Consider the following 23053-nt stretch of genomic DNA (forward strand, 5'->3'; position numbering starts at 1 on the left):
GTTAGTTGAATATTTGAATGAAAATTTGCTTAGTGCATTTTCCCTTGAACCTTGAAGAGTTCTTCCTTGAAACCTAGAAGAGTTTCACTCCTTCCTTGAAGAGTAGGAGCTTTCCCCTATTGTTTGCATCCTTGAAGAGTTGCAACCATCAATTTAGAAGAATTGATGTTATCTATCTTCCTTGGCAACCTAGAAGAGTAGCCATTGAAGTTATCTTTCTCTATCTTGCCCCGCTCTATTTTCAGAAACCTGTCCATACGCATTCATCCACTTCCATCACCATTTCAAGCCCTTTCCAGTATTTTTCTGAGCAAACTTTTGTCAGTAAAGTTGTAGATCTTTGAGTCCTTAAAATGTTGGCTTTTGAATCAAGTCATTCCGACTTATATTGAGGGAGATACGCTCATTTTACCAAACTTGTGCAAATCTGTTTTTTTTCTTGAATCCGAATTCTTGAGCATTTGAGTGTGTGTCTGTCACTCTCCCGATCCTTAGTCCAAGAAGCCTAGGAGAGGCTTGCATCATTTTGGTATCAGATCTTTGGAGGAGAGGACAATGCCTCCAAGACAAGCCCGACGTCGAGGTGGTCGAACAATCCCCTTGGATGAAGTACACACACTTGCTGAAAACTTGCAACAGCATATGCAACAACAAATCAATGATTTGACTCGAGAAGTTGAACGTCTTCGTGCGGAAGTAAACAATCTTCCACCCCATTCTAGATCCGGAAGAACTAATGGTGATTCTTCTTCTTCAAAAAGTGTTCAATCTTTGCGACAAGGTAGGCGCCCTCAACCCCACACACAAGGTGTTCGAGAACCGGATTGGGAAAAGGAAATCAAGAGAGACATTCCAGAATTTCTAGGAACTGATTCTCCTGATGAAATCATTGATTGGTTAACACTTGTGAATGAAGTTTTTGATCATAGAAATGTCCCGGAAGAGCGTCGTGTTGGCATCATTGCCATGCGATTCCGAGGCAAGGCCATAGCTTGGTGGAGACGTGAGAAGCAAACCCGCCACTCCGCCGGTAAGGACCCTATCACTCGATGGAGAAAGATGGAGGACAAGATCCGCAAGTACTTCCTTCCCAAAGGTTATAAGAGGGATTTGTACCAACGGTACCAAAATTTGAGGCAAGGTACGCGATCGGTGGAACAATACACCAATGAATTCAATGAGTTGGTAATTCGCAACAATATTCAAGATCTGGAGGAGATGCTCGTGAACAAGTATTTGGGAGGCCTTCAACTTCATATCCAAGACACCCTTGATGTTATTGACATCTGGGATTTGGGAGATGCACACCAAAGAGCTCTCAAGGTGGAGCATTCGCGCTCTCGAAAGCAACAATCCACATCCTTCACAAATCGAGCAGTTCAAGGTGCGGTTGGCACCAACAAAGCCGGAAACACAAGTTCACACACCAATAGCATCAACAAAGCCTCTGCCCCACCCAAGGGTTCTAATAAACCCCCTCCTACCGGTCAAAGCTCTACAACCAGTATGCGTTGTTATTCATGTGGTGAGATAGGACATCGTGCTAGCAATTGTCGGAAGCGACAAGCGGGTAAAGCATTACTTGTGAAAAATGAATCTGATGATCCGGGTGAGGAAGACACTGATATTGACCCAAAGGATGATGAGAGTAACTTGGAGGATGAGCAAGTGCTTAATGCCGATACCGGTGAGTTCCTTATAATGCGGAAAATTTTTCGAACTCCAAAACAAGAAGCTGGAAATCGTTGGTTGCGCAACAACATTTTTCACTCGGCATGCACTGTTTCTGGAAAGGTATGTCAATTAATCATTGATTCCGGATGTTGTGAAAATATAAATTCTGAGGCGGCGGCAAGCAAGCTGAAATTGGAGTTGAAAGAACATCCAACCCCTTACAAGATGTCTTGGTTAAAGCGAGGTATGGAGGTAACTGTTTCCAAACGTTGTCTTGTCAATCTTTCTATTGCTTCCATCTACTTTGACAAGATATGGTGTGATGTGATTCCTATGGATTGTAGTCATATCATCCTTGGCCGTCCATGGCAATTTGATAAGAAAACAATCCATGACGGGTATCGCAACACTTACTCTTTTGACTATGGAGGAAAGAAGATTACTTTAGCACCTAGTAAAGAGCCAATTCAAACTCCTTTGGTTGAAAACTCCCCATCCTCTAATTTTCTTGTGATGAAAGATGTAAAGAGTGCTATGGAAGGCGTTAGTGTTATCTACATCTTACTTAACAAGTCCGATATTAGAGATGTGGTTGTACCAATCATTCCGAACCAAGTCAAGCCTCTTTTGGAAGAATTTAAAGATATATTTCCATTAGACCTTCCCTCTGACCTTCCCCCCATGAGAGACATTCAGCACCAAATTGACTTGCTGCCCGGTGCATCTTTACCCAACCTAGCTCACTATCGGATGAGTCCAGTGGAGCATGAAGAACTACAACGGCAAATCATGGAACTATTGAACAAAGGTTTCATAAGGGAGAGCCTCAGCCCATGTGTCGTTCCAGCCCTTTTGGTGCCGAAGAAAAATGGCACTTGGAGAATGTGTGTTGATAGTAGAGCCATCAACAAAATCACCATCAAATACCGCTTTCCGATCCCTCGTCTTGATGATCTCTTGGACCAACTTTCCGGTGCCACCATCTTCTCAAAGTTAGACTTAAAGAGTGGATATCATCAAATCCGAATCAAGCCCGGAGATGAATGGAAGACGGCGTTCAAGACCAAAGATGGACTATTTGAGTGGCTAGTCATGCCATTTGGATTGTTTAATGCACCTTCCACCTTCATGAGGTTCATGACACAGGTTCTAAAGTCGTATCTTGGACGTTTTGTGGTTGTTTATTTTGATGATATTTTGATTTTTAGTAAGACTACTAATGAGCACTTGCAGCACCTTCAAGATGTGTTACGCTTGCTAAGGCAAGCACACTTATTTGCAGCCCCTGAAAAGTGTTACTTCATGGTGCCACAAATCCTATTCCTTGGATTTAACATTTTAAGAGAAGGGATTTCAGTTGATGATGCCAAGATCAAGGTGATCTAAGAATGGCCAACCCCAATAAACATGCATGAAGTTCGAAGTTTCCATGGCCTAGCTTCCTTCTACCGACGATTCATTGCACACTTCAGTTCTATTGCTGCCCCACTCACTTCTTGTATGAAGAAAGGTGTTTTTGAGTGGACCATTGAAGCCCAAAGAAGCTTTGAACAACTGAAGGAAAGTTATGTACAGCCCCGGTCCTTGCGCTTCCCAACTTCGATCTCATTTTTGAGGTTCATTGTGATGCATCCGGAACCGGCATAGGAGGAGTTCTAAGTCAAGGAGGACGTCCCATTGCATTCTTCAGTGAGAAGTTGAATGGTGCCAAACTCAAATATAGTACTTATGATTTGGAGTTTTATGCCTTGTTTCGCACACTTGAGCATTGGAGGCAGTACCTAATTCATAGAGAATTTATTTTGTACACTGACCATGAAGCATTGAAGTACATTTCAGGTCAACAAAAGATAAATTCTCGGCGTGCAAAATGGGCGGAATATCTTCAAGATTTCACCTTCAACATCAAGCACAAGGCGGGTGTACAAAATCAGGTTGCGGAGCTCTCAGCCGAAAGAAAAGCTTGCTCAATACCATGCGCACTACTGTGCTCGGCTTTGACTCATTCCAACAGCTATACATGGAGGATGAATACTTCTCCAAACTCATATCATATGCTCAAGATGAGAAGCTTGCTGATTTCACCTTATGTGATGGTTTTCTCTTCAAAGGAAATCGCTTATGTGTACCGGATTGCTCTCTTCGGCAAAAGGTGATTGGTGAGATACATAATGAAGGTCATTTCGGTTGGACAAAACTCTCCAACTTGTTTCAGCAAAGTACTTTTGGCCACATCAGAAATGGGATGTACATCGTTATGTTATGAGATGCTGAAATTGCCAAATTGGTAAGGGACAAACTACAAATGCCGGTCTCTATTTGCCTTTGCCTATACCACATGCACCATGGGAGGATATATCCATGGATTTTGTCCTTGGATTGCCACGGACACACCGAGGAATGGATTCCATATTTGTGGTCGTTGATAGATTTTTCAAAATGGCACATTTCATACATTGCCGGAAGACTATGGATGCCTCACGCATTGCTAGCTTATTTTTCAAAGAAATTTTCAGAATGAGTGGAGTACCGAATACCATCACTTCAGACCGAGACACGAAGTTCCTTAGTCACTTTTGGCGTCAATTATGGAAGAGTATTGGGACCACACTGCAGTATAGCACTGTGTTCCACCCTCAAACTGATGGGCAAACCGAAGTTGTAAACCGATCGTTGGGAAATTTGTTGAGAACCTTGATTGATGACAATCCCTGTTCTTGGGAAGACCGCCTATCACTTGGAGAATTTGCTTACAACAGTTCGGTGAACCGTTCTACAGGTTGCAGCCCTTTCTTGGTTATCTATGGGCGACAACCCAAGTCAGCACTAGATCTTGTACCTATTCCATTTGCTGAAAAGCCCATTGCCCAAGTTGAAGATTTTGTATCTCAAATGAAGCTTATACATGAAGATGTTCATCGTAAGCTGGAAAGTAAATCTGAGACCTATAAGAAGGCTGTTGATAAGAGGCGTCGTGAAGTCATATTTGAACCCGGAGATTTTGTTTGGGCTTACTTGCCACCAGAACGTCACCCCGTTGGAAGCTACAACAAGCTTAGTGATAGAAAGCTTGGTCCACTTGAAGTACTTGAACGCATCAATCCCAATGCGTATCGTCTCAAGCTTCCTTCCCATATGAAGATACATGATGTGTTTAATGTCCGCCATTTGACACCTTATATGGGAGATTCCACTGATGATGATACCTCGAATTCAGAGACGAATTCTTTCAAACAATGGGGGAATGATGCAGCCCACACCCATGAGGTTGACAAGTTTGAAGCCCAGATGAACCATCCTAAGCAAGTGAGAAGGTCAGCCCGCATCCAAGCCCAACACAAGGCCCATGTCCAACTTGAATCCATTAAGCATTAAGACCACCATGGACACGCTGATCGAGCTGGAGTCCCGCATTAATGAGTCTGACCACTTTTTGGAGTCCGTTTTTGGACCTCTAGATGGACGAATCAGAGCAAATGCTTAACTAGGAAGTTGTAGGTCTTTGAATTATCTTTTCAACAGATATTCATGGTCCTAATGTGGCTCAGTGGTTGAAGAGTTATGGCTATTTTGGTAGACTGTGTTTGCTAGCTTTGACTAGTTAATGTGTTTAGAGTTCCTAAAACTATTAATGATGTATGTGAGTCCCTAAACTAGTTAGTGGACTAGTTTGAACGAATTTTCTCATGTATTTATCTATTTAAAGAGTATCAAACATATGTAATGGAGTTAGTTGAATATTTGAATGAAAATTTGCTTAGTGCATTTTCCCTTGAACCTTGAAGAGTTCTTCCTTGAAACCTAGAAGAGTTTCACTCCTTCCTTAAAGTGTAGGAGCTTTCCCCTATTGTTTGCATCCTTGAAGAGTTGCAACCATCAATCTAGAAGAATTGATGTTATCTATCTTCCTTGGCAACCTAGAAGAGTAGCCATTGAAGTTATCTTTCTCTATCTTGTCCCGCTCTATTTCCAGAAACTTGTCCATACGCATTCATCCACTTCAATCAGCATTTCAAGCCCTTTCTAGTATTTTTCTGAGCAAACTTTTTTCAGAAAAGTTGTAGATCTTTGAGTCCTTAAAATTTTGGCTTTTGAATCAAGTCATTCCAACCTATATCGAGGGAGATACGCTCATTTTACCAAACTTGTGTAAATCTATTTTTTTTCTTGAATCCGAATTCTTGAGCATTTGAGTGTGTGTCTGTCACTCTCCCGATCCTTAGTCCAAGAAGCCTAGGAGAGGCTTGCATCAGGTTCCCCTTGCGCACAATTGGTGGGGGTGAATATCGTCTTAAGGAAAGCGGCAATGCACCTTGAAGCATCTCAATTTACAACTTCCTTCATCTCCACCGTCAACAATTTTCTCCCACAGTATTTCTTTCATCAATTGCCAGTAGCCTAAATTGAACGTCACATTCTTTGGGACTTCCAACCCATCTTTTTTAGTGGGATATAGGGGTGTAAATGAGCCGAGCCGAGCCGAGCTTGGTCCAGCTCGGCTCGGCTCGTTAAGGGCAAAACTTGGGCTCGGCTCGGGCTCGGGCTCAAACTAGGCTCGGCTCGGTCAGGCTCGCGAGCCTTAACGAGCTTGTTAGTGGACCTGGAACCAGTCTGATCTGTTTAATTTTTCCCCATAAATTAGAGCTCAATAATCAGTTTTGGACTCACAAATGGTTTTCAAAATTCAACAAACAATGACTCAATGAGATATTTCATATTTAGGATGTCTTTTGATTAGAATCATACAATTATACAAAAAGACAAAATCCTGAATAAAGGCAAATTTCATAGGGATTTGCTACTTGCTAGTTTCCATCACATAAGGCATTTTGAGGATGGCCCGTTGCATGTGAGAGCAGCCACCTCGTGAATAAAGACAAAATCTGATTAAAAGTGAGCCTCTGTGGCTCTCACATGCAACAGACCATCCATGCCAATGAATACAATGAACGTCCCGACCCATTTGGCTCTAGCTTTCCTGTTTTCTTGTAACTGAGAAGAGAGTTGCAGAGTTTAAATAGGAGCATCTTCTTCTTATTTTTTCTGATTCAGTAGACACATACAGAGATATATAGGGAGAGAAAGCCTTCAAACAATGTCAGGCCTTTCATTTTCTAAATCTTGTTTATTATGTATCATTCTATTGCCGCCAAAAATCTACTATTAATAATAACACCAACTTCCAACATGCATTTTCGAAAAAATAATAATTACACCAACAGGCTACAGCAACAAGATGATGAATTGACGATGATGATCAGATGATGGATAAGAAGACAAAATACAAGAAGAAAACATACAGAAGAACGAACCAGACTACCAGAGGATTTGTCCATGTAGAGCTAAATTTCTCTTCCTTGGTCAAGAGAGGAGACATGGTCTCCACCCCAATTGATGACGTAGTTCTTATCAGAACTAGGACCTTCCTGTGTTGAAGTGTTCTGTCCAATTGCCCCATCAGGGCACCAACAAAAACAAATACAAGAAAAACCCATAGTGCCATGAGTCAAGAGTGTATAGTATAAAACCAATCTGCCAAAAGTATATAGTATAAATTATAAAACTATAAAAGGGTTCAGAGACAAACCTATCAAGAGTCAATAGTGCCATCACTGGCATAGTGCCATGAGAATTGAGAAACATTAGTACTAACCTGCCAAAAAATTAAAAGAAGGAGCACCAAGTCAATAAGTGTAAACTTTGGTTTTATAAAATCTAATTACCAAGTAGAAAAGCAAGGGAAATGTTATTACTTATCTGCACAACCTTATTTTGATAACCTGCCAAACTAGCTGTCTTTTCTTCTTCAATTGACTTGTGATAGCTTTTTTGGTAAATGTAATAACCTTTTTTGACAGCTCTTTAAATACTAAAAGACAAGAGTCACAAGATGGTTTGTGATTGTGAAAATATTAAATATCATAAGTTCTCATGTTCTAAATTAAATAACACTGCCATCACACAAATACTAAATACCATAAGACATAAGTTCTTATAATCATATGTTCTAAATTAAATTAAAATCCAACAACTACCAAACTAAAACAATTATTCCAAAGAAAATTCTTCTTGTCATTCTTGCCAATGTCCAAACTTCAAAAGTTAATCAGACCTACAAAAATAAAAAAAATAAGTCAACTTTAATGTTATACACAATGAACATTTAACAAGACATTGATAAAGTTTAGACATTGGCAACCTGTTCGGCATCATCTGGAATAACAACTCTTATATCTTCCTCCTCGATATAATCACACTGCAAAGTTTAGTATCACATAAGCAACTAAAGCAAGTAATATATAAAATAATGAAATAAAAAAATTGTAAGTTATGATATGACACTTACTGAAGGGGGAGAGATGGCCTTCTGAGTAGCTCTAAGCCAACTACCAGAGCAAATCAAACCATCCACTGTCTTTGGAGATAGAGAACTTCTGTACTGGTCCAATACCCTTCCTCCCGCACTAAATGCAGACTCCGAAGCAACTGTAGTGATTGGTATAGTGAGTATATCCCTTGCCATTTTTGAAAGCGTAGGAAACTTGAGTGTATTCATTTTCCACCACTCCAAAACATCAAAATGTGCTTTCTCACATTTAAAACGAATTTCCTCCAAATAAGTGTCCATCTCTGACTTGGAAGGTCTAAAGGTCTCAGTAGATTGGCAAAATTCTTCAAATTCGTCAACTCTTTGTATATCTTGAAATGATTGTGAATTTTGCTCAATGGAAGATTGGCGCTCGGACTCTACGACAAAAATATCATACAGCTCATACAATGAGTCCCGAACTGTTTTCATGTGAGTTTCATACTCAAAGACTGAATAGATTTTGGGGAAACAAAACTCAATTAGTTTCATCTTGTACCTAGGATCAAGGATGCTGGAAATAGCCATAAACAAATTGCAATCGCCCCAGTACTTGTCAAAATTTTCACCCATAATCATTGCCATTCGTACCATTGTAGACACCCCATTTTGCTCTACCTTAATCGATAAAGAAATTAGGGTTTGTTTTCCGTCGGTTTTCCAATGTCTTTCTTTCCCGCATCCGTTTGTTACATTTCTAAATATTTTTGGTCGTTTCCGTCGTGTTTCGTATTTTCCCGCTAAATGTTGAGAAGGATTATTCAGAAAAATCTAAACCAGAGAGAATTGGGACCCATTTGGTGGGCCCGCATTGGGTGCTTCGATTAAATTTGGATCGAGAAAGTTGGACCCATTTGGTGGGGCCGCATGATGCATTTTGATTAAATTTGGACTCGCATTGAACATTTGTTTAAAATCGAATCAACCGAGGGCCCACATTGTGGGGCCCGTGTTGTGGGGCCTCAGTGGGGCCTCTTGTGAGGCCTCTTATGAAGAGCAATGATGGTAGCTCTCCACTAAGACAACATGATGGGCCCTCCACTAAGAGCAATAATGATGGACTCTCCACTAAGAAACATGATGGGCCCTCCACTAAGAGCAATAATGATGGACTCTCCACTAAGAAACATGATGGGCCCTCCACTAAGAGCAATAATGATGGACTCTCCACTAAGAAACATGATGGGCCCTCCACTAAGAACAATAATGATGGATTCTCCACTAAGAAACATGATGGGCCCTCCACTAAGAACAATAATGATGGATTCTCCACTAAGAAACATGATGGGCCCTCCACTAAGAGCAATAATAATGGGCTCTCCACTAAGAAACATGATGGGCCCTCCACTAAGAACAATAATGATGGATTCTCCACTAAGAGGGACAACATGATGAGCTCTCCACCAACATATCTCTCTCTCTCTCTTTCTCTCCCTATATATATCTCCCTTCCCATCCATATGAAGGGAGGAGAAAAAAAAATAGATTCATCCTTCATTATCTCTTCCAATCACTCCTCCAATCCCTCTCTCTAAGATATTCTTCTTCCATTATCTCTTTAAATCACTCCCCAATCCTTCCCTCTAAGAGAAAGCGAAAGACGGCGGAGTAGATCGGCGGCGGCGATTTTTCTTGACTCTTGGATTGGGCGGAGATCTTCATCACAGGTAGGTACATTGTTTTTTGAATTTTTTCCAATTTTTCCGAATTTTTCCGCAAATTGTATTTTAAAAATAGAAAACTCTTCAAAAAAAACATCTTTTGACAAAGAAAAATAAATTATATACTAAACAGACTCCAAAATTAATGAAATTTCGTGGACAAATACTATGATACTCACACATTCTACCATGAATTTTTGAGAATTGTTGGATTCGGTTTGGTATATTATTTTATATTTTCTTTGAAAATTACCGGATTTTGTGAGAATTTTTACTGACACCAGATCATCATTAAAATTCTTGAAAGTTTTACAGTTGTCTTATATTCCATATTTCTTGTTACTGTAAAAGTTTCAAGTGTTTTGGATCTGTTTTCATATGGGCTGTAGTGTTAATTCAAAATCTGGTCTGAAAATTGTAAAATCCGGAATTGGTTGTAAATAGTCATTAAAATCTATGAACTTCTCACAGCATGTTTTTTTTATTCATATCTTATTTCTGTAGAAATTTCATAGAATTTAAATTTCTATTTCTTGTAGTTTCTGTGTTAATGTTGTAATCTGGTCATTTAATTGTTTAATCAAGATTAAATGTGAATTTAATGTAAAAATCTGCAAAACTCATCCAGTAAGCTGCATACATTCCCATCTTGCTGCTGTAGAAATTTCAACTCATTTCGAATTCGTTTGCAATAATTTCACTTGTAAAATCACTCATATGCTTAAAATTGATAAAATCCATTGAAAATTCGAAATCAATTAAAAATTATTGTGAAAATTTCCAAAGAACCTTAAATTCTGTCACATGTTCATTCCTTAATCCATTGAAACAGAAATTTTAGGGTCTTTAGATTTTCCTGGAAAAATGGCCAGTGCATCCCTAATCGTATCCTAATTGCAACCGATCTTTGACAATTTTAATATTTAAGCTATAGCATGTTGTTGGCTCCGAGGTTACTGTCCACGGAAATCCTGAGATTTGCCAGGCAATAAGATGCTATAACCTAAGTATTAAATTGCACAAGGAAAGAGAGCACGATTCCCTTCCTTGGATGCCATTCTTAGCCGAAATTGGCGAACCCTAGAACCGTTGGTATTCCTTAAATGTCCAGAAACTGAAAATCCTCAAAATCTGAAATTCGTTAACTTCAAGAATTTGAATCGATTTGTCTCAAGTCTTCCGGAACCATTCGATTATGGTTTCCAATCTAAGAACCATTAGAGCCCAATTTAGGAACACTGGTGTCGTGCCGTGTCCTAGGTTTTAGGGAGTCCTAGAGTTAGGAGTCCAGCCTCATCACGGACGCTTGCTATGAATAGCAACCGTACCATAGGTCTAGTTACACTAGTCACCCGATCTTTCCCTAGGACAAGCCTAGTAAACTAGGATGTAGGCAAAACCTGCATTAGTCTAAGGGACAACTTGCATTCAGATAAGAATCATATAGCATCTTAGATGAAATCCTAAGATAATAAAATCCTCAACTTGAATTAAATAATTCCTCTTAAAACTGTTGAAACAGTCAAATCCGTCTAAGTCGGTGTCCTAGTTGAGTTAGGCATATGTAGCTTAGCTTAGGTGCACCGAACTACGTCGACTCTGATCCCAGTGAGGCTTGGGTACGTAGGCAGCTTGGATGTCTGACGGCATACCACCCGCGAGTCGGCACCACAACAAATTGTGGTGTTTTGTATATTAATTTTCTTGTAAATACTTAATCAAATCAGTTAGGGTTTTCCATGAAATTAGAATTCTAGGAGAACTTTCACTTAGAATGAATCCAGACAAATTAATAAATCAAGATACACATCTAGGATTCACATTGAAATTAGATTCTAGGATGCATGTCACTTAGTTCGCACATTAACATAGAGTTGAATGAGCCATTTAAAATAAATTTAAAAGAGTTAGCTTTTGGAATCGAAGACCGATTATCGGGCAGGAATGGTGCATGTGGTGGATAACTCCCCATACCTTCCATTCTCGTAACCAGGTAGCGAGTCTAGATTTCTGGTTAATTACGGGTCCTAGATCCCACATCTAGGTGGCGACTCTGTCAGTCTCTTTCGTGTGGAATTCGGATTGCCTTAGTGATCCCAAGTTTACAGGAAAGACAAATTCAAATCAATAATTAAAATGCACACGCCAATCGCGTGGGTACGAGAGACCAAAGGAGAGCGCGCGGCGGCTCGCGCCCCACGCCCCTCTCGCGGGATCATGTCCCACAGTCTGGCGACTCTGCTGGGGACCACCTAACTTCATTACAATTCCAAAGGATAACTCATTTGAATCTATTTTAACTGGCTCATGAAAACTCTATCTCTTTTATGCTTGTTAGATTAGTTTGTCTTATTTTATTTTCTCATCACATTTTACTCGAACTTAATTTAATAAAACCTGAAGGCATCATAGATTGCGCGAACTTATTGCACACACTTACATCACTTGCATCTAAACCCTGCATCTCACATGCACACACATCCTATTTTAGGAACCCGGAGTGTTATCTAGCATGGTTGACTGGGATTTCATCACCTGGTGCCTCTGTGCTAGAGAAACATTCCACCCTTAGCCTAGTACCTTTATGGTACGTAAACGGATCTCTTGTTCACGTACTGATACGCCGGACACTGGTACAGTATATCGAACAGGGATTCGCGCTAAGGGAACTCTTGGCCTTACCCCTAGATTAACCCACACATGCATGTAGTCTACGAACACATGTGCATCACGTGTGTAAGCCTAGTTTAGGATATCTTACCCATTTGTGTCTAGATTAGGCCGTAGTCCATTTTCCAATGGCTACGATCGGTCCTTAGATACAAGAACAAAGTCATGAGTCGAGATCCTCTCTCCACTCCGCTAGATTAGGAGTAAGGTTGATGCCTTCAGGTAACACTGATAAAATGTGTGAAGATTAAAAAATTTTCCCTTTGGGGTTAGGATATAAATCCCATCATTTTCAAAGATCTCATAGGATTAGTCATTCATAATCTATCCGTTGAAAATAGTCCTATGCAATCTCACATTTTGATCATGTGTCTATCATTTGTCTCTTGTGGGATTCGATTGTGTCTTCATTGGCGGAAATTGTGTCTCAATCATTTGATCGTGCAATCTTGATGATCCAATCTTGCCTGTACCCTTGGTCTCTTCCTCCTCTAAGGGCAACCTTTTTCAAGAATATTTCTGCTAAATCCTTCAGAGTTTACTCTCATAATCCTTGAACTAAGGGCATTCCCCTATGCGAATCTGTCATCATTGTCATGTCTTGGTCCTTTAGGATTCATTCTATTGTCCCAACTACTTGTGAACCAGCTTTCGCCGAGCCTCCGAAGCTAGACAGTTGCAGCAGTTAAAGTTTTAGTCATTTATTATTTTATGTTGAGTCAGTCACCATGGTCAGTACAATTGTTGAGTCCGGTCTTACAATTAAAGGTCAATGCCTAGTCCAGGCAAGATATCTTCTGCTTCTCTTTTTTATTTAGAGTTGTGAATCCTAAGAATGTTCAGGATAGGTCATCAGATGTAATAGCCATTTCTTTAAATAAAATTTCAGTTCCAAGAGTTCACTTGTGTCTATTTCTTAAGTGTGCTTGACGAAAATTGACGAAACTCCACTTGAGTCACAACGATTACTTGAACAAGAGGAGGAGCGCCAATCTCAGCTTCTAAAAGATGAAATTGAAGTGGTAAACACTGGCACTGAAACTTTGATTCAGTGGATGCTGATTGAAAATACATTACCCTCTGAAGAGTGTGAAGAATTGGTAAACCCATTTTGAGGATAAAAAGATGGTCCGGTAAGTGTTACCATTAATGCCAAGAGAAAGACCCAGATAGAAGGTTCAAGAAAGAATGAAGTGAATATCATATGCTATGCAAGGGGCATGGAGTGGAAACAACTTTCATATTTCCAATCAATGACCTTGGTTCTCAAATTCATAACATGAAGCCATCAAATTCGAGATAAGAAGTTCAAGAGCAAGCATTGAAAAGTGATCATCAGATATCAAGAGTTACAAATCCATAGATGGAGGATGTCGAAGAACAAGTTTCGCTCTATGAAAGTCGAAGGCACGTATTAGAATCTTGAAAGAAGAAGATTTATTATCTCTTACCTGGAAATGCCGTCAAACTCCGTAAAAAAAAAGAAAAAGAAAATAAAAAAATAAATAATCAGTACCAGAGGGACTCTAGTAAACTAGATCGACTCCCAATCTGAACATCGGAAGGCCTCCTTTGGCCGAATAAATCCCAAAATCAGAACCCAACGTCAAAAGAATACTGGTTTGCAAACCCTTCGAGCCTAAATGAAATTTTCTTGAAAACCCATCAAACTAGGGGCATTCGCCCCGAACTACGCGAGACCTGATCCCTACACTGGGGTACGTAGGCAGCTCGGTTAAACTGAGTTCGGTCAATTCAAAAAAGAAAAGCAATTCAATCAATCCAAAAAAAAAAAAAGAAATTCAATCCTTTCAGAAAAAAAAGGGGACAAGTTCCTAAAGAAGAGAAGTCAATTATTCCAGAAAGAAGAAAAAAAAAGAAAAATCAATAAACTTTCGAACAATTTATCTTCAAACTAGGGGCATTCGCCCTGAACTATACACGACCTGATTCCTACCTTGGGATATGTAGGCAACCTATTCACAGGTTTGGTCGAAATCTTTGTTGAACCTTAAGCCATTCTTTGAAAAGCCCTATCCTACCTATAAAGTCCTTCCGGTGTTCAGAACTAATGATCTAGGTCCCGAAACAAAAAAAAAAAAAAAATGATGATGAATAAAAAAAAAAAAAATGGAGTTTGAAGATCTGCTAGACTGAAAACCTGAAAGGGCGGTTTAGGCAAAATTTAAGATCATTCCCCTGTTAAGTTGAAAACCCGAAAGGGCGGCTTAGGCAAAAGCTAAGGGGATAGCCTGCTGAATCGAAAACCTAGAAAGACGGTTCAGGCAAAAGTTAAGGCTACCACGGTCCGCCAAGTTAAAAACCCTGAAGAGGTGACTTGGTCACGGTAAGAGAATCGATATAAGAAGGCTACAGCCGGTGTCAAGACTGAAGATCAACTGAAGTTCAAGCAAATGCAAGTGATATCCTCAAAACTGGGGGCATTGAAGCTAAGCAATCTTAGGGGTCATAATTAAATTCTTGAGGCATTACTGTTTCAAGGAAGAAGTCCAGTGTTTACGATTTCAAAAAAAAAAAAAAAAAAAAGAAAAAAAAGAAAAAGCATTCTTCGAAAGGATAGACTTACCAAATAAAACGTTAACTAAGTCAGAAGCATTACTGTGTTTGTCAGTGTCGTTAGTCATTCTTTGTCATTCTAAGTTCACTCCTTCAGAGCTGCTCAATCCTTTGAGTAGTGCCTTTCATCTAAGTTTTCTCTTTAGAAAGAGCCAATCGTCGTTCCTATGTCCAAAATGATGCAACTGTCTCGGTGAAGGAGGCCCGGCTTCGTCAGCTCCCTTCGATTGTACCTGAAAGAGCTTGAGAATCCAGTCAAACAGCTTCATTTCAAAGATGATCAACTCAGAAGAGTTCAGAAGTAGAAACATCAGAAAGCCCAGCTTCCGTAAAAAGATCATACCTCAAAAAGGCATCTTAAGCTTGGAAGAGCCTCAGATGCAATGATGGTCGAGCCAATTTCTCAGAAAGATGAACCGTTAAAATTCAGAATTTCCTTCCAGTTAGTTAAATACTTTCCTGGTCAAGAAATGTTTATCTAAACACCTATCAAGAGGCAAGTCCCACTTTTCCATGATTATATCCAAGAGAGCCGTTGTTCTAGATTACCAATTTCAAGTGTCTTGTTCAAGGTTTCAGTCATCCAAATCCCCAAAGACAAGACCAGCAGTCTCTTTGAGAAAAATCTTGTTGAAGTTTCATAAAAGTGTTTCTAATCCATTCTTGTTAGTAATGGTTCTTCGGTTTGCCGTTTCATCATTCGTCAAAGTCCTAGTTTCCGATATCTTTGTCAGGCACGATCTATAACATCCTCGATTTCATTAAGTTCAAAAAATCAAAAATTCATCAAATCCAATCCTATGTCAAATTCAAGTTCATGAAAAATCTCTAAATTCTTCATTGTTGAATTCATCAATCAAAGCTATCTTGTTTCCTTGAGCCCGTTTGTGAACGGTGCCTCATTTTCTGAGTCCATTTGTGAATGGTCTCGTGTTCTCCTTGAGCCCGTTTGTGAACGGCGCCTCATTTCTGAAGTTCATTTGTAAATGGTCTCATGTTCCCCTTCATCCCGTTTGTGAACGGTGTCTCATTTTCTGAAGTTCATTTGTAAATTGTCTCATATCCTCTTCAAGCCCGTTTGTGAACGGTGCCTCATTTTCTGAGTCCATTTGTTTATGGTCTCATGTCCTCCTTGAGCCCGGTTGTGGACGGTGCCTTATTTCTGAAAAATCAAAAATTCATCAAATCCAATCCTATGTCAAATTCAAGTTCATAAAAAAAAAAAAAAACTCTAAATTCTTCATTGTTGAATTCATCAATCAAAGCTATCTTGTTTCTTTGAGCCCGTTTGTGAACGGTGCCTCTTTTCTCGAGTCCATTTGTAAATGGTCTCGTCTTCTCCTTGAACCCGTTTGTGAACGGTGTTTCATTTTCTGAGTCTATTTGTGAATGGTCTCATGTCCTCCTTGAGCCCGTTTGTGGACGCTGCCTTATTTCTGAAAAATCAAAAATTCATCAAATCCAATCCTACGTCAAATTCAAGTTTATGAAAAATCTCTAAATTCTTCGTGGTTGAAGCTATCTTGTTTCTTTGAGCCCATTTGTGAACGGTGCCTCATTTCTCGAGTCCATTTATGAATGGTCTCATGTTCTCCTAGAGCCCGTTTGTGAACGGTGCCTCGTTTCTCGAGTCCATTTGTGAATGGTCTCGTCTTCTCCTTAAGCCCGTTTGTGAACGGTACCTCATTTTCTGAGTCTATTTGTGAATGGTCTCATGTTTTCCTTGAGCCCGTTTGTGAACGGTGCCTCGTTTCTCGAATCCATTTGTGAATGGTCTCGTGTTCTCCTTGAGCCCGTTTGTGAACGGCGCCTCATTTCTGAAGTTCATTTGTAAATGGTCTCATGTTCCCCTTCATCCCGTTTGTGAACGGTGTCTCATTTTCTGAAGTTCATTTGTAAATTGTCTCATATCCTCTTCAAGCCCGTTTGTGAACGGTGCCTCATTTTCTGAGTCCATTTGTTTATGGTCTCATGTCCTCCTTGAGCCCGGTTGTGGACGGTGCCTTATTTCTGAAAAATCAAAAATTCATCAAATCCAATCCTATGTCAAATTCAAGTTCATAAAAAAAAAAACTCTAAATTCTTCGTTGTTGAATTCATCAATCAAAGCTATCTTGTTTCTTTGAGCCCGTTTGTGAACGGTCCTCTTTTCTCGAGTCCATTTGTAAATGGTCTCGTCTTCTCCTTAAGCCCGTTTGTGAACGGTACCTCATTTTCTGAGTCCATTTGTGAATGGTCTCTTATTCTCCTTGAGCCCGTTTGTGAACGGTGCCTCGTTTCTCGAGTCCATTTGTGAATGGTCTCCGTCTTCTCCTTAAGCCCGTTTGTGAACGGTGCCTCGTTTCTCGAGTCCATTTGTGAATGGTCTCGTCTTCTCCTTGAGCCCGTTTGTGAACGGTACCTCATTTTCTGAGTCCATTTGTGAATGGTCTCTTATTCTCCTTGAGCCCGTTTGTGAACGGTGCCTCGTTTCTCGAGTCCATTTGTGAATGGTCTCGTCTTCTCCTTAAGCCCGTTTGTGAACGGTGCCTCGTTTCTCGAGTTCATTTGTGAATGGTCTCGTCTTCTCCTTGAGCCCGTTTGTGAACGGTACCTCATTTTCTGAGTCCATTTGTGAATGGTCTCTTATTCTCCTTGAACCCGTTTGTGAACAGTACCTCATTTTCTGAGTCTATTTGTGAATGGTCTCATGTTCTCCTTGAGCACGTTTGTGAACGGTGCCTCGTTTCTCGAGTCCATTTGTGAATGGTCTCATCTTCTCCTTGAGCCCGTTTGTGAACGGTACCTCATTTTCTGAGTCCATTTGTGAATGGTCTCGTCCTCTCCTTAAGCCCGTTTGTGAACGGTACCTCATTTTCTGAGTCCATTTGTGAATGGTCTCATCTTCTTCTTAAGCCCGTTTGTGAACGGTACCTCATTTTCTGAGTCCATTTGTGAATGGTCTCATATCCTCCTTGAGGCCGTTTGTGAATGGTACCTCATTGTCTGAGTCCATTTGTGAATGGTCTCATATCCTCCTTGAGGCCGTTTGTGAATGGTACCTCATTGTCTGAGTCCATTTGTGAATGGTCTCTTATCCTCCTTGAGCCCGCTTGTTAAAGATGTCTCATTTAAAAAAAAAAAAAAAAAAAAAAAAAAAAAAAAAAAAAAAAAAAAACACCGCTTGAGAACGATCTTTGTTCTTTCTGTTCGGAATCCATTCGAAAGTGGTATCTCATTCTCTCGTTGCCCGTTTGTGAACGGCACCGCATCAGGATTTCTTATTATGTTCTAATTCTAGGATTTCATTTAGGGCCTTGCAGTAGGTAGTAAATGTTTGCGTCTAAGTTCCGTTTGTGTAGAGTCTTTTGTCGATTAAAGCTACGCAAAATGGCTCTGTCATTTTGACTTTGGTATTCGATGACTACGTCATCTCTACCAAAGAGGGGCATCTGTAGACACCCCATTTTGCTCTACCTTAATCGATAAAGAAATTAGGGTTTGTTTTCCGTCGGTTTTCCAATGTCTTTCTTTCCCGCATCCGTTTGTTACATTTCTAAATATTTTTGGTCGTTTCCGTCGTGTTTCGTATTTTCCCGCTAAATGTTGAGAAGGATTATTCAGAAAAATCTAAACCAGAGAGAATTGGGACCCATTTGGTGGGCCCGCATTGGGTGCTTCGATTAAATTTGGATCGAGAAAGTTGGACCCATTTGGTGGGGCCGCATGATGCATTTTGATTAAATTTGGACTCGCATTGAACATTTGTTTAAAATCGAATCAACCGAGGGCCCACATTGTGGGGCCCGTGTTGTGGGGCCTCAGTGGGGCCTCTTGTGAGGCCTCTTATGAAGAGCAATGATGGTAGCTCTCCACTAAGACAACATGATGGGCCCTCCACTAAGAGCAATAATGATGGACTCTCCACTAAGAAACATGATGGGCCCTCCACTAAGAGCAATAATGATGGACTCTCCACTAAGAAACATGATGGGCCCTCCACTAAGAGCAATAATGATGGACTCTCCACTAAGAAACATGATGGGCCCTCCACTAAGAACAATAATGATGGATTCTCCACTAAGAAACATGATGGGCCCTCCACTAAGAACAATAATGATGGATTCTCCACTAAGAAACATGATGGGCCCTCCACTAAGAGCAATAATAATGGGCTCTCCACTAAGAAACATGATGGGCCCTCCACTAAGAACAATAATGATGGATTCTCCACTAAGAGGGACAACATGATGAGCTCTCCACCAACATATCTCTCTCTCTCTCTTTCTCTCCCTATATATATCTCCCTTCCCATCCATATGAAGGGAGGAGAAAAAAAAATAGATTCATCCTTCATTATCTCTTCCAATCACTCCTCCAATCCCTCTCTCTAAGATATTCTTCTTCCATTATCTCTTTAAATCACTCCCCAATCCTTCCCTCTAAGAGAAAGCGAAAGACGGCGGAGTAGATCGGCGGCGGCGATTTTTCTTGACTCTTGGATTGGGCGGAGATCTTCATCACAGGTAGGTACATTGTTTTTTGAATTTTTTCCAATTTTTCCGAATTTTTCCGCAAATTGTATTTTAAAAATAGAAAACTCTTCAAAAAAAACATCTTTTGACAAAGAAAAATAAATTATATACTAAACAGACTCCAAAATTAATGAAATTTCGTGGACAAATACTATGATACTCACACATTCTACCATGAATTTTTGAGAATTGTTGGATTCGGTTTGGTATATTATTTTATATTTTCTTTGAAAATTACCGGATTTTGTGAGAATTTTTACTGACACCAGATCATCATTAAAATTCTTGAAAGTTTTACAGTTGTCTTATATTCCATATTTCTTGTTACTGTAAAAGTTTCAAGTGTTTTGGATCTGTTTTCATATGGGCTGTAGTGTTAATTCAAAATCTGGTCTGAAAATTGTAAAATCCGGAATTGGTTGTAAATAGTCATTAAAATCTATGAACTTCTCACAGCATGTTTTTTTTATTCATATCTTATTTCTGTAGAAATTTCATAGAATTTAAATTTCTATTTCTTGTAGTTTCTGTGTTAATGTTGTAATCTGGTCATTTAATTGTTTAATCAAGATTAAATGTGAATTTAATGTAAAAATCTGCAAAACTCATCCAGTAAGCTGCATACATTCCCATCTTGCTGCTGTAGAAATTTCAACTCATTTCGAATTCGTTTGCAATAATTTCACTTGTAAAATCACTCATATGCTTAAAATTGATAAAATCCATTGAAAATTCGAAATCAATTAAAAATTATTGTGAAAATTTCCAAAGAACCTTAAATTCTGTCACATGTTCATTCCTTAATCCATTGAAACAGAAATTTTAGGGTCTTTAGATTTTCCTGGAAAAATGGCCAGTGCATCCCTAATCGTATCCTAATTGCAACCGATCTTTGACAATTTTAATATTTAAGCTATAGCATGTTGTTGGCTCCGAGGTTACTGTCCACGGAAATCCTGAGATTTGCCAGGCAATAAGATGCTATAACCTAAGTATTAAATTGCACAAGGAAAGAGAGCACGATTCCCTTCCTTGGATGCCATTCTTAGCCGAAATTGGCGAACCCTAGAACCGTTGGTATTCCTTAAATGTCCAGAAACTGAAAATCCTCAAAATCTGAAATTCGTTAACTTCAAGAATTTGAATCGATTTGTCTCAAGTCTTCCGGAACCATTCGATTATGGTTTCCAATCTAAGAACCATTAGAGCCCAATTTAGGAACACTGGTGTCGTGCCGTGTCCTAGGTTTTAGGGAGTCCTAGAGTTAGGAGTCCAGCCTCATCACGGACGCTTGCTATGAATAGCAACCGTACCATAGGTCTAGTTACACTAGTCACCCGATCTTTCCCTAGGACAAGCCTAGTAAACTAGGATGTAGGCAAAACCTGCATTAGTCTAAGGGACAACTTGCATTCAGATAAGAATCATATAGCATCTTAGATGAAATCCTAAGATAATAAAATCCTCAACTTGAATTAAATAATTCCTCTTAAAACTGTTGAAACAGTCAAATCCGTCTAAGTCGGTGTCCTAGTTGAGTTAGGCATATGTAGCTTAGCTTAGGTGCACCGAACTACGTCGACTCTGATCCCAGTGAGGCTTGGGTACGTAGGCAGCTTGGATGTCTGACGGCATACCACCCGCGAGTCGGCACCACAACAAATTGTGGTGTTTTGTATATTAATTTTCTTGTAAATACTTAATCAAATCAGTTAGGGTTTTCCATGAAATTAGAATTCTAGGAGAACTTTCACTTAGAATGAATCCAGACAAATTAATAAATCAAGATACACATCTAGGATTCACATTGAAATTAGATTCTAGGATGCATGTCACTTAGTTCGCACATTAACATAGAGTTGAATGAGCCATTTAAAATAAATTTAAAAGAGTTAGCTTTTGGAATCGAAGACCGATTATCGGGCAGGAATGGTGCATGTGGTGGATAACTCCCCATACCTTCCATTCTCGTAACCAGGTAGCGAGTCTAGATTTCTGGTTAATTACGGGTCCTAGATCCCACATCTAGGTGGCGACTCTGTCAGTCTCTTTCGTGTGGAATTCGGATTGCCTTAGTGATCCCAAGTTTACAGGAAAGACAAATTCAAATCAATAATTAAAATGCACACGCCAATCGCGTGGGTACGAGAGACCAAAGGAGAGCGCGCGGCGGCTCGCGCCCCACGCCCCTCTCGCGGGATCATGTCCCACAACCATATACTCATCATCAGAAAGTGAGTGGGTATTCAACTCATGCTTAATTTTCCATACTTCAGAAAGAAAGACATTTGCAGTGGGATAAGATGTTCCTGAGAATAATATTGTCACTCCATTGAAAACCCCCAAAAACTTGCAAATTTGTTTTGCCTTCTCCCAATCAAGTGGAGTGGGAAGCCACTTGTAATTTGCATCCCTATCAGCATGTTGACTAAAAACATACTTATATGTGAAGGCAAGGTCAAGCATCAGATAAGTAGAGTTCCAACGAGTAGGAACATCAATACATTAACCCTTTAGAAGTAGTAACATCTAGTTGTCTTGCAATTTCCCCAAACTTGAAAAGACGGGATGGAGATTTCTTTAAGTATTCAACACTTTCCCTTATCTTTTGAATGATTGAATCAATTTCTTTAAGACCATCCTGCACCATTAAGTTAAGAATATGCGCACAACATCTAATGTGAAAAATCTTTCCCTTATAGTGTAATTTATTCCTTGATTGAAAAGTGATCTTCAATTGATTGGCAGCCACATCTTTATTCCGCGCATTATCCAATGTGATGGATTGCACCTTATCCTGAATTTCCCACTCTGTTAGAAATGCTGAAATGGCATCACTTATGACTACTCCAAAATGGGGTGGCTCCAAATCACAGAAGCTAATGATGCGCCTTTGTAACTTCCAATCCGAATCAACAAAATGAGCAGTTAAACACATGTAACCAATAGTTTGATTTGATGTCCAGCAATCAGATGTGAGAGAAATTCTACCAGCATCCTTGAAATTTTTTTTTCAACTTCTCCTTCTCAATTTCATAAACCTTCATGCACTCTACTTTAATTGTGTTCCTTGACATCTTCTCATAGCTAAGATTTAAAGACTTACATAAGATGTTAAACCATGTGTGTTCAACCATCTTAAATGGGTACTCATGCACAATAATCATCTTAGCAATGATTTCCCTAATCTTCATTTGGTCATAGGAAGTTATACCAAAACCTTCAAAATCAACCCCACTACCATCAACAGGTAGAAAAGAAATTGTAGATTGTTTGGGTCTTTTCCAACTCAAAGATCGATATGAATTCATATGCCTTTTAAGCGTAGATGTGGTACCACCTTTCATCTTAGTAAATGTAGATTGACAACCCTTGCATTTATGTTTTATAATCTTCTTCCCACTCTCAATAATTTCTATATCCTCAAAACAAACCCAAACATCAGATTTCTTTTTCCTCTTTTTATCTAGATTCGTGTCAATCTCTTGAATCGTCTCATTCGCACTATCAGAAATATTCAGATTATCATCCTCATTCACATTCTCAACATTCAAAGATTGTTGAAATGATGGTACTGACAATGGCAAAGA

The 23053-nt window shown here is 39.6% G+C and overlaps 2 protein-coding genes and 1 long non-coding RNA gene across 3 annotated transcripts; 1 reads left to right on the forward strand and 2 right to left on the reverse strand.

Moving 5' to 3' along the window:
• The first annotated feature begins 555 nt into the window (after positions 1-555).
• Positions 556-3060, forward strand: LOC143886021 (uncharacterized). Its single transcript, XM_077390023.1, has one exon. The coding sequence runs from the start codon at positions 556-558 to the stop codon at positions 3058-3060; it is 2505 nt and encodes an 834-aa protein (XP_077246138.1).
• Positions 3061-6750: 3690 nt separating this feature from the next.
• LOC143886252 (uncharacterized) lies at positions 6751-7527 on the reverse strand. Its single transcript, XR_013253722.1, has 3 exons — positions 7441-7527; positions 7262-7327; positions 6751-7115 (listed from the first exon to the last, which is right to left on the reverse strand). It is a non-coding gene; the product is annotated as an uncharacterized LOC143886252 (long non-coding RNA).
• Positions 7528-7858: 331 nt separating this feature from the next.
• On the reverse strand, positions 7859-8626 carry LOC143886023 (zinc finger BED domain-containing protein RICESLEEPER 3-like). Its single transcript, XM_077390024.1, has 2 exons — positions 8021-8626; positions 7859-7930 (listed from the first exon to the last, which is right to left on the reverse strand). Exons 1-2 carry the CDS (start codon positions 8624-8626, stop codon positions 7859-7861), a joined length of 678 nt encoding a protein of 225 aa, XP_077246139.1.
• Positions 8627-23053: the final 14427 nt, after the last annotated feature.

This window comes from Tasmannia lanceolata, unplaced genomic scaffold (assembly GCF_043159265.1).
Source record: "Tasmannia lanceolata isolate RefF3 unplaced genomic scaffold, GAP_Taslan_0.1 ptg000011l, whole genome shotgun sequence".
Classification (NCBI taxonomy): Eukaryota; Viridiplantae; Streptophyta; class Magnoliopsida; order Canellales; family Winteraceae; genus Tasmannia; species Tasmannia lanceolata.

Coding starts and splice junctions, on each gene's coding strand:
- LOC143886021 (XM_077390023.1), top strand. CDS start 556: ATGCCTCCAAGACAAGCCCGACGTCGAGGTGGTCGAACAATCCCCTTG.
- LOC143886023 (XM_077390024.1), bottom strand. CDS start 8,626: ATGGCAATGATTATGGGTGAAAATTTTGACAAGTACTGGGGCGATTGC. Junction 7,931..8,020: donor AGGCCATCTCTCCCCCTTCA/GTAAGTGTCATA, acceptor TAAACTTTGCAG/TGTGATTATATCGAGGAGGA.